Source organism: Pan troglodytes, chromosome X (genome assembly GCF_028858775.2).
Source record: "Pan troglodytes isolate AG18354 chromosome X, NHGRI_mPanTro3-v2.0_pri, whole genome shotgun sequence".
Classification (NCBI taxonomy): domain Eukaryota; kingdom Metazoa; phylum Chordata; class Mammalia; order Primates; family Hominidae; genus Pan; species Pan troglodytes.
The window spans coordinates 833,988-852,646 of record NC_072421.2 but is presented as its reverse complement, the minus strand read 5'-3'; the positions used below and the strand labels follow the sequence as shown (position 1 = coordinate 852,646).

Sequence of the window (18,659 nt, the reverse complement as noted above, 5' to 3'; positions counted from 1 at the left end):
CTCAAGAACAGGCCAAGTTCAATCAGAGATATGCGTGACATTTATTATTATCATGAACAACACCAAAATAGATGCAGTTAGGGGGTGATACAAAATGCTGGCCAGGCGCGGTGACTCACATCTGTAATCCCAGCACTTTTCGGAGGCCGAGACGGGCAGATCTCCTGAGGTCGGGAGTTCGAGACCAGCCTGGCCAACGCGGCAAAACCCAGTCTCTACTAAAAATATAAAAGGTAGCCGGGCGTGGTGGCAGGTGCCTGTAATCCCAGCTACTTGGGAGGCTGAGGCAGGAGAATCGCTTGAACCCGGGAGGCGGCTCCAGCCTGGGCGACAAGAGCAAAAACTACGTCTCAAAAAAAAAATAGAGAGAGAGAAAAGAAAATGCCATCTGCGTGCTCTTTGCAAACATTTCCCCATCTGCGTGCTCTTTGCAAACATTTCCCCATCTGCGTGCTCTTTGCAAACATTTCCTCCCGAAAGTCTCCTAGAATGATAAAAGCAACCACACAGCCTGGCCACCTAGAATCTGGGTCCGCTTGTTCCAGGCTCAGAATCTTTTTCCTTTCAGCCAGTCTCATCTTCCGGGCTGTCAACAGCGTGTGCAGGGCCGCAGGATTTATAGGTAATGATATATGCTTCTAATTCTCCATTACCTCCAAAGATTTCATCTTCCCCTTTTCTAAATCCTTCTTAGGAGATACTTGTCAGGTTCATCTGGCCCAGCAGCTTCTGACAAGGGGACCCCGCTCATCGCCGTCATCTCTGTGACTTCATGTAAATAGCGGCACGTGGCGGCCGCCTTTGGCCCTCGGCCCCGAATCCATTGCGGAGTCTCACTTCCATTAATTCTTAATTTGTGACCACACTTCCTTTTTTGCTCTGTGTTTAAACGGAGATGTGATTAGTAAGGTAATAGGAGAAAGCCGAGGTCCTCAGGATGCAACGTGCATTTCTGCGCCTTATAGAAAATTGGATAGGCGTCATTATTTCTTCCAGTAGCAGAGTGCATTCCGACATCTGATTGCTTGAACCGTGATATTTCCATACGCCATCCATCACCCCGGCCACGGCGGCATGCTGAATATTCAGATTAAATTGGAACTTTTTCCCTATGAATAAGGGATTTCATTCTATCCTATAAGATACACTGTCTCCGGGGAGAGGAAATTGAGTTGAAGGTTGCTGAAAATTGTATTATCCAAATACAGAGTTCTTTTCCTTATCATCAAAACCTGAAACACAGCCGTGGGGAACCAAGAGGTCAGGAGAGAATTCAATTAGAGATGAAAATGGAAAAGGGAGCATTTTTCCACTTACGTTTTATTTTGCCAAGCAGGTGGCAGCGGGCGCCGCTCGGGACAAAAGGGGCGATGTGTGAAGGGTTTTTGGTTTCTGGAAGATGGATGAGGACACAGCCTCAAGGAGTCATGAAGAGGCAGGAAAACCTCTACAGCAAATGTTCCATCCTCTCCTTTGCCGGTTTTGGAGGAGGTATCTGTGAGAGTACCTGGCCTCTTCCTGCCACAGTTACGGTGGTTTTTTTTTTTTTTTTGGAGGGAGTCTCGCTCTGTCACCCAGGCTGGAGTACAGCAGCGCGATCTCGGCTCACTGCAACCTCCGCCTCCACCGGGTTCAAGCGATTCTCCTGCCTCAGGTTCCCGAGTAGCTGGGATGACAGGTGCACGCCACCACATCTGGCTAATTTTTGGATTTTTAGTACAGATGGGGCTTCACCATATTGGCAAGGCTGGTCTCGAACTCCTGACCTTGTGATCCGCCCACCTCGGCCTCCCAAAGTGCTGGGATTATAGGAGTGAGCCACCACGCCCGGCCCACAGTTAGGGTCTAAACTGTGCACGCTGCCTGGAGTCCCCACCTCTCCTCACCTGAAATATGCACTCGGAAATGTGTTTCCAAAACCTGCAGAATGCAGACCCACGCTACTTTCCTATTTATTTATTCATTTTGAGACAGAGTCTCGCTCTGTCGCCAGGCTGGAGTGCAGGGGCACGATCTCGGCTCACTGCAATCTCCACCTCCCAGGTTCAAGCGATTCTCCTGCCTCAGCCTCCCGAGTTGCTGGGGTTACAGGTGCCCGCCACCACGCCCGGCTAATATTTGTATTTTTAGTAGAGACGGGGTTTCACCACGTTGGCCAGGCTGGTTTCAATCTCTTGACCTCGTGATCCACCCCTGTCGGCCTCCCAAAGTGCTGGGATGACACTGTCCTCGGCTGGGGATTTTTTTTTGGTTTTTTTTGTTTGTTTGTTTGTTTTGTTTGTTTGTTTTAAGTCATCCTGCGGAATGCAAGCGGCAGATATAAACTTGATCCCTCTTTGACCTCTCACTGCATGCACCTAGCTGGGAGCTTTGGGTCGGCGCAGGACCAGGGAGATCCTACTTACCAGGTGCTTCCTCTGAGGCATCTCCAGGTCTGGAGCTTTAGCGTTCGATCAACCACCCAGGTCTGCGGGGCGAAGGCCGACTGAGATCCAGAGCACGTCATACACTGGGTGAGTTTGCATTTCTGAGCAGCTGCAGGTGGGGCAGAGGCTGCAGAGGCTGTGGCCACACAGGAGACCCGGGCTCAGGTGCATGAAGGAAGGAGCTTCTCTCTCTCTACAACCGTTGTGGCTCCCTCCTTCCTCACCTCCCTGGGAAGCGCTGACCCAGCTCTTTGTTCCTGGACCTACATCCCACAGAGGAGCAGAGTCTTCTGGAATCTTCCTCGCTACTCTTCCCTCCCCATTCTCGCTTTTTATTTTTATTTTTATTTATTTTTTCGAGAGGGAATCTCACTTTGCTGTCCAGCCTGCAGTGCAATGCTGTGATCTCGGCTCACTGCAACGTCTGTCTCCTGGGTTCAAGCGATTCTCCTGCCTCAGTCTCCCAAGTAGCTGGGATTAAAGGCACCCGCCATCATGCCCAGCTAATTTTTGTATTTTTGTAAAGACGGGGTTTCACCATGTTGGCCAGGCTGGTCTCGAACTCCTGACCTCAGGTGATCTGCCTGCCTCAGCTTCCCAAAGTGCTGGGATGACAGGTGTGAGCCACCACATCTGACTAATTTTTGTATTTTTGTAGAGACGGGGTTTCACCATGTTGGCCAGGCTGGTCTCGAACTCCTGACCTCAGGTGATCCACCGCCTCAGCTTCCCAAAGTGCTGGGATAACAGGTGTGAGCCGAGATATCTGGCTGCTTTTTAAAATTTAATGCTTTTAGGGACAGAGTCTTTCATTCCTGCCTAGGCTGGAGTGCGGTGGTGAGATCTCGGCTCACTGAAGCCTCAACCTCCCAGGCTCAAACGATCCTCCCACCTCAGCCTCCCGAGTAGCTGGGACCACAGGCGCACGCCAGGATGCCGAGCTAATTTTTAAATATTCTCTAGAGATGGGGTCTCGCCATGTTGCCCAGGCTGGTCTTGACCTCCTGGGCTCAAATCCTCCTGCCTCGGCCTCCCAAAGTGCTGGGATGACAGGCGTGAGCCACCATGCCTGGCTAATTTTTGTATTTTTGTAGAGACGGGGTTTCACCATATTGGCCAGGCTGGTCTTGAACTCCTGACCTCAGGTGATCCACCGTCTCGGCCTCCCAAAGTGCTGGGATGACAGGTGTGAGCCACCATGCCTGGCTAATTTTTGAATTTTTGTAGAGACGGGGTTTCACCATGTTGGCCAGGCTGGTCTTGAACTCCTGACCTCAGGTGATCCACCGTCTCGGCCTCCCAAAGCGCTGGAATGACAGGCATGAGCCACTGCAATCTCCTGGCCTGCCCTCACCTTTCTCTCCCCAGGACAATTCTTGTGGCCACCCACCACCCCTGCAAGACGGACAGACCCGAACGGGCAGGGCGTCCATCCGGCTGTGGAGCAGCTTGGATAATTGCAGCTGGCCACATCCCAGCAAACTCTGCAACACCTCAGGCCCTGCCAGCCTTGGGGGCCCGACAGCACCTCTTTGTTCTCCCAGAGCAAAGCCTGCAAGGAGTGGGCCCCCGGGCCCCAGCGCAGACTGAAGGCGCATTCTGTTTCTGCCCTGAGTTGATTTCTGTCCTGTTGGCCCTGGGCCTCACCACACTGTGCCCCAGTAACCTGGCAGAGAAAGGCCTCTTGTGCAGGCATTCAAAGGAAACCCTTTCCCCTCAAAACCGCAGTGATGCTTCCAACAGTGACTCGCAGCTCATCGAAACACCCAGAATGAAAAGCACGTTTGTTCCTTGAAAAGACGTCTGTGTCCGATACACACTCAAACAGAGAACCGTATTAATATATTCACTTCCCTCCAGAAATCACAGCATCGCACACACACACAAACGTTTGCTTCCCAATTAGGAAAAATAACTTCACAGAATTCCTGCGTGATGGCGCTCTTCTGACCAAGTACACTCGGATTTTTATATCCAATCACGAAACACAAACTGAAATTCAAATCATTATGTACACAACACAAAACTATCATTGATGAGTGATTTAAACCGGGTGCGGTGGCTCACGCCTGTAATCCCAACGCTTTGGGAGGCAGAGACAGAGGCAAAGGCGGGAAGATTGCTTGAGGCCAGGAGTGTGAGATCAGCAAGGCCTTGTCTCTATAAACAATAAAATTAAAAATGAGCCAGGCATGGTGGCGCGTGCCTGTTGTCCCAGCTGCTTGGAAGGCTGAGGTGGGAGGATTGCTTGAGCCAGGAGATCAAGGCTGCACTGAGCTAAGATCGCAGCCTGGGTGACGGAGCAAAACCCTGTCTCGAACAAAAAGAGTTATTTAGGCCGGGCGTGGTAGCTCACGCCTGTAATCCCAGCACTTTGGGAGGCCAAGGCGGGTGGATCACTTGAGGTCAGGAGTTCGAGACCATCCTGGCTAATACGGTGAAACCCTGTCTCTACCAAAAATACAAAAATTAGCCAGGCGTGGTGGCGGGCGCCTGTAATCCCAGCTACTCGGGAGGCTGAGGCAGGAGGATCCCTTGAACCTGGGAGGCGGAGGTTACAGTGAACTGAGATCTTGCCATTGCACTCCAGCCTGGGCAACAGAGCGAGACTCCAACTCAAAAAAAAAAAAAAAAAAACTAAAAAAAGGGTTACTTTTTTTTTTTGAGACAAAGTCTGGCTCTGTTGCCCAGGCTGGAGTGCAATGGTGTGATCTCAGCTCACTGCAACCTCCACCTCCTGGGTTCAAGCAATTCTCCCGCCTCAGCCTCCCGAGTAGCTGGGACTACAGGCACACGCCACCATGCCTGGCTAATTTTTGTATTTTTAGTAGAGATAGGGGTTTCACTATGCTGGCCAGGCTGGTCTCGAACTCCTGACTTCGTGATCTGCCCGCTTCAGCCTCCCAAAGTGCTGGGATTACAGACTTGAGCCACCGCGCCCGGCCAAGAGTTACTTATTGAGTCTAGCTCGATTTATGCAGCTCAGAAGTAGGAGAACCTGGCTCATAAAAGACCTTGAAATTACTCTCTAATAGGGTGCAACACCAGGTGAAACCCTATTTTGAAAAAAAATGAACAAAAAGCGGGGCAAGATGTAAAGGAAACAGGTGCATGTGTGCCAGACAGATGATAATGCAGTGTTTTTATGGATACTGTTAAAAGCAGAAACAAAAACAACCATTGGGTAAAGTTATTTAACTAAACTCACCTCCCTGGACGTGGATGATTTTTGCAATTTTCAACGCAGTTCACGCTCATCCCTGAACACCAACGTTTAAAGGGGTCCAACTACTCCAACCTGTCTCTACTGTTTGATGAGCAAAGCTAAAGTAAACGGGGCCCTTTGGGTCCCAGGTAGCCCGCTGTTATTGAAAAGTTTGATCTTTTCCTCGCGCGCTCCCGCAGGACGCACGCTCGCTCCCGAGCTCGGCGGGCGCGCACCCCGCATGCTCGCTCGTTCCCGGTGCCTCCCACTGCGCAGGCGCACTCCCGTCCCCCAGCCCCACCCGCTCACACACCTCCCAGCCTCTGGCTTGCGCCCCGCGGGCAGCCACTGCGCATGCTCACCCGACGGGCCTCCCGAACCTCGCTCCTCCACCCGTATGCACGGCGCATGCTCCATGCGGAGGTTCCACCCTCCCCTCGCTCTGGCAGGCGCGCATTGCGCATGCTCGCATCCCCGCAGCTCTAAGACTGCCACGCCGCCATGAGCCGCGCCTCTAAAAATCCTAAACGCGGAAAGAGCTCGGGCGGTACGGACGCCACAGCCCCTCCCTCGTCCTCACCGCAGCCGCTCGGCCCCACCAAAGCCTCCTGCAAAAGCTCCGAGGGCCGCGGGGCGCGCGTGGCTAGCGGCGGCGTCGCCTCGTGATGACATCGTCGCGATGACGCGGCGCAGTGACGTGAACGCGGGCGCCCTTGTTTGGGAGCGCGGCCGGCGCGCCCGTTTTGAAGCTGCCGGGAGCAGCGCGGGCCGGACCGCGCCCCCTCCTCGGTCCCCGCGCCCCGCGAGTCCGCGCAGTTCCCGAGGCGCGGGCCCTGTTCCCCGCGCCGCGCCCCCTCAGCGGGCCGTGTTCGCATCACCGAGGTCGGTCCGGGCCGGACCGAAGCCCCCGGGGCGGGGCGGGGCGCGGGCGTCCGGGGGCGCCCCGGGCCCAGCCCCCGCCATGCCGCCCGGCAAAGTGCTGCAGCCGGTCCTGAAGATGAAGGTGGACGAGCTGTTCCTGTACTGGCTCAGCGAGGCCAGCACGCAGCGGATGCTGCAGGACTGCTTGCGCCGGATCAAGGCGCCCGGGCGGGACCAGCCGACCGCGGGGGACGGGGAGCAGCCCGGGGCCTGGCCCACAGCCCCGCTCGCCGCCCCCAGGCCCAGCGGGCTCGAACCCCCGGGAACCCCCGGGCCGGGCCCTGCGCTGCCCCTGGGCGCCGCCTCCAGCCCCAGGAACGCGCCCCACGCTCGAGGCACCCGTAGATCCGCAGGGACGAGAGTAGTAAGTTACTCTTCCTTCTGCTAACAACTGCGCAGGTGGCTCTGGTCGCATAGCGGACGTGTGGCTGCGCGGTGGAGGCTGGTGGGCGAGCGTCAGACCCCAAAACGGTTTCATATTGAGTCTGTTCCCCGCCCCGACCCCCTCCCCCACCACACACAGACAAGAAAGTCCCACGTACTGAACATTCCGTCATTGACAGTTGTTAACCTAAAAATCACACAATTTATAAAGGTAGAAAGGCTTCCTATTTTATTTTATTATTTTAATTTGTTTTAATTTTGACACAGAGTTTTGCTCTGTTGCCCAGGCTGGAGTACAATGGCGCGATCTTGGCTCACTGCAACCTCTGCCTCCCAGGTTCAAGTGATTCTCCTGCCTCAGCCTCCCGAGGAGCTGGGACTTACAGGCACGTGCCACCACGCCTGGCTAATTTTGTATTTTTAGTAGAGACTGGGTTTCCCCCATGTGGGCCAGGCTGGTCTCGAACTCCTGACCTCAAGTGATCCTCCCGTCTCGGCCTCCCAAAGTGCTGGGATTACAGACGTGAGTCACTGCGCCTGGTCCGTTTTTTATTTATTTTAAAATTCTTTGGAGACAGGGCCTTGCTCTATCTCCTAGGCTGGAGTGCAGTGGCGCAAACACAGCTGGACTTCCTGCCTCAGCCTCCCCAGTAGCTGGGATTACAGGCGTGCACCATCACGCCAGGCTAATTTTTGTTTATTTATTTATTTATTTATTTATTTTTTGCAGAGACGAGGTCTTGCTATGTTACCTAGAGTGCTCTGGAATTCCTGGGTCCAAGCAATCCTCCCGCTTCCGCCTCCCAAAATCCCACTGTATTTCTTAGAAGAAACGCCATTTATTTCATAGAAGGTGATTATACACTGCAAGTGAGAAGCGCAGCTTCTGGCTAATGTACCTGTAATCTCAGCTACCCGGGAGGCTGAGGCAGGAGAATCACTGGAACCCAGGAGGCAGAGGCTGCTCTCCAGCCTGGGCACCAGAGCAAGACTCCGTCTCAAAAAAGAAAAAGGAAACTAAAAACAAGCACTTGGAGGGAAGAAAAGATGAGACAGGAATTTATGCTGAGTGGGTTGGCCAAGCGTATATATTCAAGAAGTTATAGGAAAAGCTATGGATATTCACCAAGGGTGTCCTGACGCATGGGTATTGAACAAACATGCATGTTACCTACTCCCAAGTTCACCTTGGAGCGGAGACTTAACATGTAAATGCATTATGGTTAGGCCCCCTAGGTCAAAAGGTGAAGCAACTTTGCAGCCTCTGTCAACTGGCCAGAACCAGTCCGTGGTGAGTAGTTATCAGGATAAAGTGATTGCAATCAGTCTTTTTTTTTTTTTTTTTTTGAGACATATTCTCACTCTGTCACCCAGGCTGGGATGCAATGGTGCAATCTCAGCTCACTGCAACCTCCACCTCCCGGGTTCAAGCGATTCTCCTGCCTCAGCCTCCCGAGTAGCTGGGACTACAGGCGCCCGCCACCACGCCCGGCTAATTTTTGTATTTTTAGTAGAGGCAGGCTTTCACCATGTTGGCTAGACTGGTCTCAAACTCCTGACCTCAGGTGATCCACCCGCCTCAGCCTCTCAAAGTGCTGGGATGACAGGCGTGAGCCACCACACCTGGCCTGGAATCAGTCTTTTCCCAGTCAAAGCTGTAGTTACGGCTGGTGGAACAGAGGGGTCTGTTCATCAGGAGCTGACAGGAAGCTGCAGGTGTTTTAATATTGTTTATATTGGTCAGGCATGGTGGCTCACGCCTGTGATTCCAGCATTTGGGAGTTGGAGGCAGGCAGATCACTTGAGTTCAGGAGTTCGAGACCAGCCTGGGCGACATGGCGAAACCCCGTCTCTGCTAAAAATACACAAGTTAGCCAGGCGTGGTGGCGCACCTGCAGTCTCAGCTACTCAGGAGGCTGAAGCAGGAGAAATGCTTGAAGCTGGGAGTCGGAGATTACTGTGAGCTGAGATTGCACCACTGCTCACCAGCCTGAGCAACAGAGGAAGGCCCTGTCTCAAAAAAAAAAAAAAAAAAGTATATATATATATAGAGAGAGAGAGAGAGAGAGAGTGTCTTCTTGTGTGCGCGAGCTTGAGGCCAAGATAAGCAATAGAGAAAAAGAAAAACATCCTTTATTTACTTCTTGAAACTCAAAAACGAGTTTCTGCAGAGGTCTCTAGTGAATAACCTAAAAGGACATTTAGCTGCTGGAGAAAAAGAAATGCTTTGGCAGTTGGAACTGTAGTTTATTCTTTAAGTGTAGGCGGCGTGTGACTTAACCCTCACCTCAGGTGGCCCTTGGTCTTGTTTGCCACAGAGTCTGTTCTGTCAGTCTTACGATGTTGATTTTAACCTTTTTGCTGGTTGGTTGTGTTTAAACTGCCAAAGCAGGAGGGGTATAATGAGGTGTGTCCAAACTCCCATCTAGTCATGGCTGGGAACTTAGTTGTTTTTTTTTGTTGTTTTGTTTTTTGTTTTTTTTGAGACCGACTTTCGCTCTTCTTGCCCAGGCTGGAGTGCAATGGTGCCATCTCAGGTCACTGCAACCTCCACCTCCCAGGTTCGAGTGATTCTCCTGCCTCAGCCTCCTGAGTAGCTGAGATTACAGGCACCCACCACCACGCCTCGGTAATTTTGTATTTTTTAGTAGAGACGGGGTTTCTCCATGTTGCCAGGCTGGTCTCGAACTCCCGACCTCAGGTGATCCGCCTGCCTTGGCCTCCCAAAAAAATAAGATTACAGGTGTGAGCCACCACGCCAGCCTGAACTTAGTTTTTAAGGTTTCTCTTGGGGCCGGGCCCAGTAGCTGACGCCTGTAATCCCAGCACTTTGGGAGGCTGAAGTGGGCGGATCACTTGAGGTTATGAGTTCAAGACCAGCCTGGCCAACATGGTGAAACCCCATTTCTACTAAAAATACAAAAACTAGCCGGGCGTGGTGGCGGGCGCTTGTAAGCCCAGCTACTCGGGAGGCTGAGGCACGAGAACTGCTTGAACCGGGGAGGCAGAGGTTGCAGTGAGCCAAGATCTCGCCACTGCACTCCAGCTGGGGCGATAGAGTGAGACTCTGTCTCAAAAAAAAAAAAAAAAAAAAGGTTTCTCTGGGCCAAGAATGGGGGGTCTGTTTAGTTGGTTGTGGGCCTTCAGGTTTTACTTTTAATTTACACAGTTATAGTCCCGAGTTGGTCTCACTGTTAAGAGTTTGTTTCGAGTTCTCTAGGTTGGTTTCTGTTACCCACTTCTCGGCAATCTCTTCTGCTCAGTTTAGTTAATGAGCCTAAGGGTTTTATTCTTGCTTTATCTGGTAGTAAATCTCCAGTAATTACAAGTGGACAACAGTGTTTTTTGTCTTTTTTTTTTTTTTTTTTTGAGACAGAATCTCGCTCTGTCACCCAGGCTGGAGTGCAGTGGTGCGATCTCGGCTCACTGCAACCTCCACCTCCCGGGTTCACGCCATTCTCCTGCCTCAGCCTCCCGAGTAGCTGGGACTACAGGCGCCCGCCACCGTGCCCGGCTAATTTTTTTGTATTTTTAGTGGAGACAGGGTTTCACCGTGTTAGCCAGGATTGTCTCAATCTCCTGACCTCGTGATCCGCCTGTCTCGGCCTCCCAAAGTTATGGGATTACAGGTGTGAGCCACCGTGCCTGCCGACAGCCGTGTATTTTTAAAAATCCTTTCTGTCGTTTTATACTATGCAGTTTAAAGCGATAAAACATTGCTCCAGATGTTATAGAAACACGTATGGCTCATGCGTCTGGTGTCCCAAGAATACTACGGAAGCCTGAAATATTCAGAATGTTCCGTCGGAACTTGTTTATACCATTTGAAAATTTTCAGCTGAACACTGGCCTTCCATCAGCAGCACTAATAAGCATGTCACAAAGTGATATTTATGTAGCACCACAGTTTTCCAGCCAAAATGGACCAGCCTCTCTACTTGCTGAGTGAGAGGTGGGTGGCAATCTGAGGTGATGTCCGACGTCTTCTGATGGATCTAGAACGTTTTCCAAAAGTACGTGTCGATGAAAATGTGAACTAGAGCTGGAGGCAGCTTGGAGACCGTCTGGCTCAGGCCCTCCAGATCCCGATCCAGGAGGGGACTCAGGGCCCCAGGATGCATCTCTTGAGCTCCGGCCCAGTGCACTTTCCCAGTGAGCTGCAAAACCTGAAGCACCTTAAGAACTCTTGCCCAAATCCCTCATTTACTGAGGAGGTTGTATGTGAGAAGAGGGCCAGGACTCAAGAAGCGTGTGCTAGTAATGATGGTTCCCCTCCATGACTTGCTTTCTCAGTGGGATCGCTAATGAGCTGCCATTTTGTCCTTAAACATGTTGAATGACAGCCAGACGCTAAGGTAAATGCTTGAATTGTGTGACTTTGCAAGAATTCTCCTAGGGCTGGGACTATTGTGACTTTGCATGAGTTCTCCTAGGGCTGGGAGTATTATGACTTTGCATGAATTCTCCTAGGGCTGGGAATATTGACGGAAGGTCAGGTCTGTGCAAACGAGGCCATTTGGGTGCATGTGAGAAGATGATCTGTTCTGTAAATCAGGCAAGAAGCCTCTAACAAGTGGAAATTAAGTTCCAAAGGTGTTCAAAGCAGGGGGACATCATTTCTCTCCTGGAGAAAGTTTTGAGGAGGGAAGTGAGTAGTGGAACTTGAGAAATGCACTGAGTTTATTGGGTATAGGGGGCGGGACCAAGGGAGGCCATTCTGGGAGGGATGACGGGCAGTGTGAAAATGAGACCAGGCTCAGTCACTCACACCTGTAATCCTAGCACTTTGGGAGGCTGAGGTGGACGGATCACCTGAGGTCAGGAGTTTGAGATCAACCTGGCCAACATGGTGAAACCCCGTCTCTACTAAAAATACAAAAATTAGCTGGGTGTGGTGGTGGGCACCTGTAATCCCAGCTACTCTGGAGGCTGAGGCAGGAGAATCACTTGAACCTGGGAGGCAGAGATTGCAGTGAGCTGAAATTGTGCCACTGCACTCCAGCCTGGGTGACAAGAGTGAGACACTCTGTCTCAAAAAAAAAAAAAAAAAAAAAATGTTCAGGTCACGTTGAGGGACTGGAGTGGTCTGACCGGAGAAGCAGAAGGAAGGACGCGTGTGGACCGTGGGCGTGGCGGCCAGGGTGTGCAGGGTGCAGGATTCTGCACTTAGGAGATGGCAAGAATTTTCAAAAAGCAGTGACCTTGTTTGGGACTAAAAGTTTGCCTCAAACATGTCTACGTGTTTGGAACCTATGGCTTACTTCAGCTGAATCTCAAGAAGTGAATAACTTAGAAGGATGTGTCTGTTCATTGGGACAAAAAAGATGAGCTTGGGCTGGGCACGGTGGCTCATGCCTGTGATCCCAGCACTTTGGGAGGCCGAGGCGGGCGGATCACAAGGTCAGGAGATAGAGACCATCTTGGCTAACACAGTGAAACCCTGTCTCTACTAAAGATACAGAAAATTAGCCGGGCGTGGTGGCGCGTGCCTGTAGTCCCAGCTACTCCGGAGGCTGAGGCAGGAGAATGGCATGAACCTGGGTGGCGGAGCTTGCAGTGAGCTGAGATCGCGCCACTGCACTCCAGCCTGGGTGACAGAGCAAGACTCTGTCTCAAAAAAAAAAAAAAAAAAAAAGCTTGTTCCTGTCCATCCCATATACAGAATACGCGAGGCCACGTTAACAGTGAAGGATGCAGTTCCATGCTACAAACTCTGGCTGGGGAGGGGCGATGCTGGGGTCAGAGGAAGAGATTTTCATAAATAAAGCAACTTTTTCTCACCCACACATGTACAGAATGGAGTATGAGCTGTCAGGAGGGTTCACGCTAGGTCCATTGAACTCCCCAGCCAAGGGTGAAAGGAACGGCATGCCCATTGTGAAAACATCACGTGGTGCATCCCAAGCAGACGTAACCAGCGCTGCCGTGGCTGTTTTACGTTACCTACGCCTTCATTGTTACTGAGCAGAGAGATTGCATTCTGTGTTTGAAAGGGGTGCTTGCAGTGGCTCCTTCCCGTCTTTGGGGAAGAGAAACTGGTACAAATTAGAAAATGTGAGCATTGGCCGGGTGCAGTGGCTCAATCCCAGCACTTTGGGAGGCCGAGGAGGGAGGATCCCTTGAGGCCAGGAGTTTGAGCCCAGCCTGGGCAACATAGCGAGACTCCCCCATCTCTGTAAAATAGTAAAATCAGCCAGGCATGATGGTTCATGCCTGAAGTCCCAGCTGCTTGTGAGGCTGAGGCAGGAGGATCCCAGGAGTTCCAGGCTGCAGTGAGCTATGTTTGTGCCAGTGCACTCCCGCCGGGGCAACAAAGTGAGACCCTGTCTCTAAAAAAAAAAAAAAGAAAAACGCCAGTATCAGTGGGCTGATGCTGCAAGCCAGGGTGCTTCTGCTAGGGGGGACCCTAAATGCATCTTTAAAGTAAGTTCTTACAAGGGGAAGTAAGAACCTCATGTGGATGAGCTGCTTTTTTTTTTTTTTTTTTGAGATGGAGTTTCGCTCTTGTGGCCCAGGCTGCAGTGCAATGACGCGATTTCGGCTCACTACAACCTCCACCTCCTGCAGTTCAAGTGAGTCTCCTGCCTCAGCCTCCCGAGTAGCTGGGATTACAGGCACCCGCCACCACGCCCGGCTAATTTTGTATTTTTAGTAGAGATGGGGTTTCACTATGCTGGTCAGGCTGGTCTTGAACTCCTGACCTCAGGTGATCCAGCCCCCTCAGCTTCCCGAGTAGCTGGGATGACAGGCGCCTGCCACCACGCCCGGCTAATTTTGTATTTTTAGTAGAGATGGGGTTTCACTATGTTGGTCAGGCTGGTCTCGAACTCCTGACCTCAGGTGATCCACCCCCCCCCCACCCTCAGCTTCCCGAGTAGCTGGGATGACAGGCACCGACCACCACGCCCGGCTAATTTTGTATTTTTAGTAGAGATGGGGTTTCACTATGCTGGTCAGGCTGGTCTTGAACTCCTGACCTCAGGTGATCCAGCCCCCTCAGCTTCCCGAGTAGCTGGGATGACAGGCGCCTGCCACCATGCCTAGCTAATTTTGTATTTTTAGTAGAGATGGGGTTTCACTATGTTGGACAGGCTGGTCTTGAACTCCTGACCTCAGGTGATCCACCCGCCCCAGCCTCCCAGAGTGCTGGGATGACAGACGAGGGCAACCACACCCGGCCAGTACTGCACGATTTTGATTGCATTTCCCTGCGGCCTGGTGACGCCGAGGAATTTTCAGGTGCTTATTGGCCATTCATGTGGTTCCCACTGTCAAGCGTCTGTTCAGGTTGTGTGTTTGCTTTTTAAATTGGGTTATGTTATCACTGAGTTGCGAGAGCTGTTTCCATACAACTGTTCGCAAGTCCTTGGTAAGACAGTGTGGTGTGTGCATATTTCTCTCGAGTCCGGCTTGCTTTTTGTTTTCTTCAGTGTCTCAAAGTGCAAAAGTGTTTAGTTTTTCAACTTTTTTCTTTTATGACTCTTATTTTTTGTGTCTTATTACAAAATGTTTGCATACCTCAAGGTGTCAAAGATTTTCTCCTATTTATCTTGAGAAAGCAGTGTGGTTTTAGGTTTGCGTTTCGGCCTGTGATCCAGTTCAGGTCAGTTTTTCTGCGTGGTATGAGGTGAGGTATCTGGATGACCCCAGCACCGTATATTGAACAGTCTTTTCTCCCCCCGTGGAATTGTGTTGTTGAAAGTCAGTTGAGTACGTACGTCTGTTTTATTATTATTTCCATCCCATTGCTGTATGTGCATCCCCTCACCTTCATGGCACTTTCCAGATTAGTGTAACTTTCTAGCAAATTTTGAAAGCAGATACTGTGAGTCCAAGCCTGTTCTTTAAAAATTGCTTTCCAGCAAGAAAAGCCTGTTGGAATTTTGATTGGGATTGCTTTGAATCTGTGGATCAATTTAGGATAATTGATTCCTTAACAGTATTTTCCAATCCACAAACAAAGGACTTTCCATTCATTTAGGTTTTGTTCAGCAATGTTGTGTACTTCCCCGGGTACACCTCTTGCACCTCCTTGATTAAGTTTCTATCTGTTTATTTAGTTCTTCTCTAATTTCTGGAAGCTACTCAGTTTTGGTGTCCACCTAACCTGTGATTTTTATCAGACCGGGTGCCAGCATTCTAGAACATTAGAACAGGGTATTTAGAGATAAACACAGGCATGCGTGTGCATCACACACACAGGTGCATACACACAAACACACAGGTGCATACACAGGTGCATATGCACAAACACACAGGTGCATACACACATACATAGGTGCATACACACAGGTGCATACACAGGTACATACACACACATAGGTGCATACACACACATAGGTGCATACATAGGTGCATACACACACAGGTCCATACACACACACAGGTGCATACACACACATACACACATAGGTGCGTACACACACATAGGTGCATACACACACCCAGGTCCATACACACACACAGGTGCATACACACACATACACACATAGGTGCATACACACACAGGTCCATACACATACACAGGTGCATACACACACATACACAGGTACATACACACACATACACACATAGGTGCATACACACACAGGTCCATACACATACACAGGTGCACACACACACATACACACATAGGCGCATACACACATACATAGATGCATACACACACACAGGTGCGTGTACATACAGGTGTGCTTATCTTAACGTTTCATTAGAAGTTCTTAACAAACATGTTGTAAGACAAAAGCACCCAGAACCCGCAGGGCAGGAGCTCAGGGTTTCTGAAGGTTTCGTGCGGGAGCCCTGAGCTTGCCCAGGGACTGTAGCTTTTGCACAGGTGCGTGCCTGTCTGTGTTCAGTTCTCACTGCGTTTGTAACAACGACCTATTCACGTTTTCGTAGTGGGCACCGATGAGAGTCTCGTTGTGAGGAGGAAGGAACGTGTCCAGAACCCTTCTTGGAACCTCCGAGAATCTGCAACCATGGAAACTGTGTAAAGAGCTTCATCCCTCCCTCCCCTTCTGTTGACAGAGAGAACCATGCCGTCTCCTGAGCTGAGGTGGACGGGTTTTGAATCTGCTGGAGCCTGTCCTCTCGGGGCCTTTGAAACAGGGAGGAGGCCGTGCTCTGCAGACGGCGCCTGCAGGGCGAGGACAGGATTCTGGGCCATCTTCCTGTCTCATGGGCTTGCCTGTTACTAGCTATGCTTTTAGCTTTGGATGTTCAGAAAAACATTTTCTCACAAAGGGCAGGTTGCCTTCGTAAGCCTTTCAAATCTAGGATTTCAGAAAAGCCATTATGTTTGCTCATGGAAGACACATTTTTATCCTAAAACAAGCCGTCTGAACAAATGTATGTTTAGTGAGAATGAAAAGTGAAGAGATTTTTATGAAAATTTGCATAAAGGTCTTCTGGGCATTTTAGGAACCTTTAGAGGTTGATGGTACGATTGTGTCCCGACGGGAGAAGGACGGTGGAGATTTAGGTGCCGTGAGGGGCTTCATCGGCCCAGATGGCAATGTTGTCTCTTCAGAGTAGGAATTTGGGGGGAACAGGCTGAAAACAGGCCTCGCAGATTCCGTGCTGGCCTGTGGTGCAAAAACAGTGCTGTGATGGCCCCGTCCCTGTACACAGTAGAGTATAGACAGCCCCATGGCGGCCCCACTGGGTGTGGACGGCCCATCCCTGTACACAGTAGTGTATAGACAGCCCCATGGTGGCCCCACTGTGGACGGCCCGTCCCTGTACACAGTAGAGTATAGACAGCCCCATGGCGGCCCCACTGGGTGTGGACGGCCCGTCCCTGTACACAGTAGTGTATAGACAGCCCCATGGCGGCCCCACTGTGGATGGCCCGTCCCTGTACACAGCAGAGTATAGACAGCCCCATGGTGGCCCCACTGTGGATGGCCCGTCCCTGTACACAGTAGTGTATAAACAGCCCCGTGGTGGTCCTGTCAAGTGTGGACGGCCCCGTCCCTGTACACGGTAGTGGATAGCCCCGTGGGGGCTCCGTCGAGTGTGGACAGCCCTGTCCCTCCCCCATGCGGTGTAGACAGCCCTGTGGCTGCACTGGGGGCAGGTGGTGCGGGTTCTGCATCGGGACAGGATGTAGGGGCTCCAGGGAGGCAGTGGGGCTGCATCCAGAGGTGGTTTGAGGGCTGCAGGTCAGAGTCTTTAAATCTCTGTGTGTGTGTGTGCACGTCAGGATTTTGAGGCTGTTTTCCAAAAGTCTTTTTTTTTTTTTTTTTTCCTTTTTGAGACGAAGTCTCGCTCTTGTCCCCCAGGCTGCAGTGCAGTGGCGCGATCTCGGCTCACTGCAACCTCTGCCTTCCGAGTTCAAGCGATTCTTCTCCCTCAGCCTCCCAAGTAGCTGGGATGACAGGCACCCGCCACCATGCCCAGCTAATTTTGTATTTTTAATAGAGACAGGGTTTCACCATGTTGGCCTGGCTGGTCTCAAACTCCTGACCTCATGATCTGCCTGCCTTGACCTCCCAAAGTGCTGGGATTACAGGCATGAGCCACTGTGCCTGGCTGTGTTCCAAAAGTCTTGTACGGAAAGAGGAAATCTGGCAGTAAAGTCCGCAGGGGTGTGTGTCACCCGCCGTGGCAGGACAGGGTGTGTGTCACCCGGCGTGGCAGGACAGGGCGTGTGTCACCCGGCGTGGCAGGACAGAGCGTGTTGCCTGAGTGTGAGGATCGTGCCTCCGTTGGCTCGCTTCCCCCGCATTTTGGGTTTGATATTTGACTTTCGGAGGGAGATCACAGGAGGTTGGCTCCCAATCTGGTTCCCCTAGCTGCGTTTGGGAGGCCGACCGTGTGTAGTGCTGATCTGAACTGAAGGGGCGGCACCTCTGCCCTGTGAGTTTGCGCCCCGCATCGTGGGTGACTGGGCGGCACCTCTGTCTTGTGAGTTTGCGCCCCGCATCGTGGGTGACGGGGCGGCACCTCTGCCCTGTGAGTTTGCGCCCCGCATGTGGGTCACTGGGCGGCACCTCTGCCCTGTGAGTTTGCGCCCCGCATGTGGGTGACTGGATGACACCTCTGCCGTGTGAGTTTGCGCCCCGCATCGTGGGTTATTGGGTGCACTTGTTTAAATCGTCTCCTGGTGGTTTGAGCACATTCCCTCTGGTGCTGTCTTAAAGCTTCCGTTTGGAGACTTACAGGGGGTCAGAGGCCGACTTCTGAATCCTCAAGGACAGTAAGGAAGTGAGAAGGATGGAGGGATCCGGGGATGGCTGGAGAAGGGAAGGAGGTGGAAGAGAAGGAAGTGTAGAGGGGCGTACCCCTAAGAAGAGTTGGAAGGGGCCTTGCGGGTGGGGGGCCGTGGTGGGCGTCAGAGGTGGTGTGGAAGGTTGCAGGAGAAGAAAGGGCCAGGCTGAGATGGCTGCAGACTGCTGGCTCCAAGTCTAGGACACTCGGAAAAAGGAAAACGATGGAGACAGGAAACAGATCGGGGCTTGCGGGGGTTGGGTGCGTTAGTGCCACACAGACGTTTTTCAGGGCAGGGAAACTCCTCTGCGTGACCCCACAGTGGTAGATCCGTGTCATCCTGCGTTTTTCCAGACTCAACAGAGCGTGCGGCAGCGGGAGAGCCCAGTGCACGCTGTTGACTCGGGGTGATAGTGACCCGTCCAAGGAGGTTCATTGACTGTAACAGATGCAGGCGGTCACGCAGGACCTTCCTGATCGGGGACCCGGGAGGCTTTCTGCTGACAGCG

General features: G+C 51.8%; 1 protein-coding gene and 1 long non-coding RNA gene across 3 annotated transcripts in view; one reads left to right on the top strand and one right to left on the bottom strand.

Annotated features, from left to right (window-relative positions):
• Nucleotides 1-366: 366 nt before the first annotated feature.
• LOC112207101 (uncharacterized) lies at nucleotides 367-5,848 on the bottom strand. Its single transcript, XR_002941572.3, has 3 exons — nucleotides 5,635-5,848; nucleotides 2,406-2,562; nucleotides 367-1,232 (listed from the first exon to the last, which is right to left on the bottom strand). It is a non-coding gene; the product is annotated as an uncharacterized LOC112207101 (long non-coding RNA).
• Nucleotides 5,849-6,163: 315 nt separating this feature from the next.
• Nucleotides 6,164-18,659, top strand: part of LOC112207609 (serine/threonine-protein phosphatase 2A regulatory subunit B'' subunit beta) — a 65,750-nt gene continuing 53,254 nt past the window's right edge. Inside the window, exon 1 of one of the 2 annotated variants that reach the window (XM_054677035.2) lies at nucleotides 6,164-6,916. In XM_054677035.2, the coding sequence (XP_054533010.1) occupies nucleotides 6,311-6,916 (606 nt within the window). In that variant the 5' untranslated portion in view covers nucleotides 6,164-6,310. The remainder of the gene's footprint in view (nucleotides 6,917-18,659) is intronic. The other variant, XM_054677036.2, reaches the window with a different exon arrangement.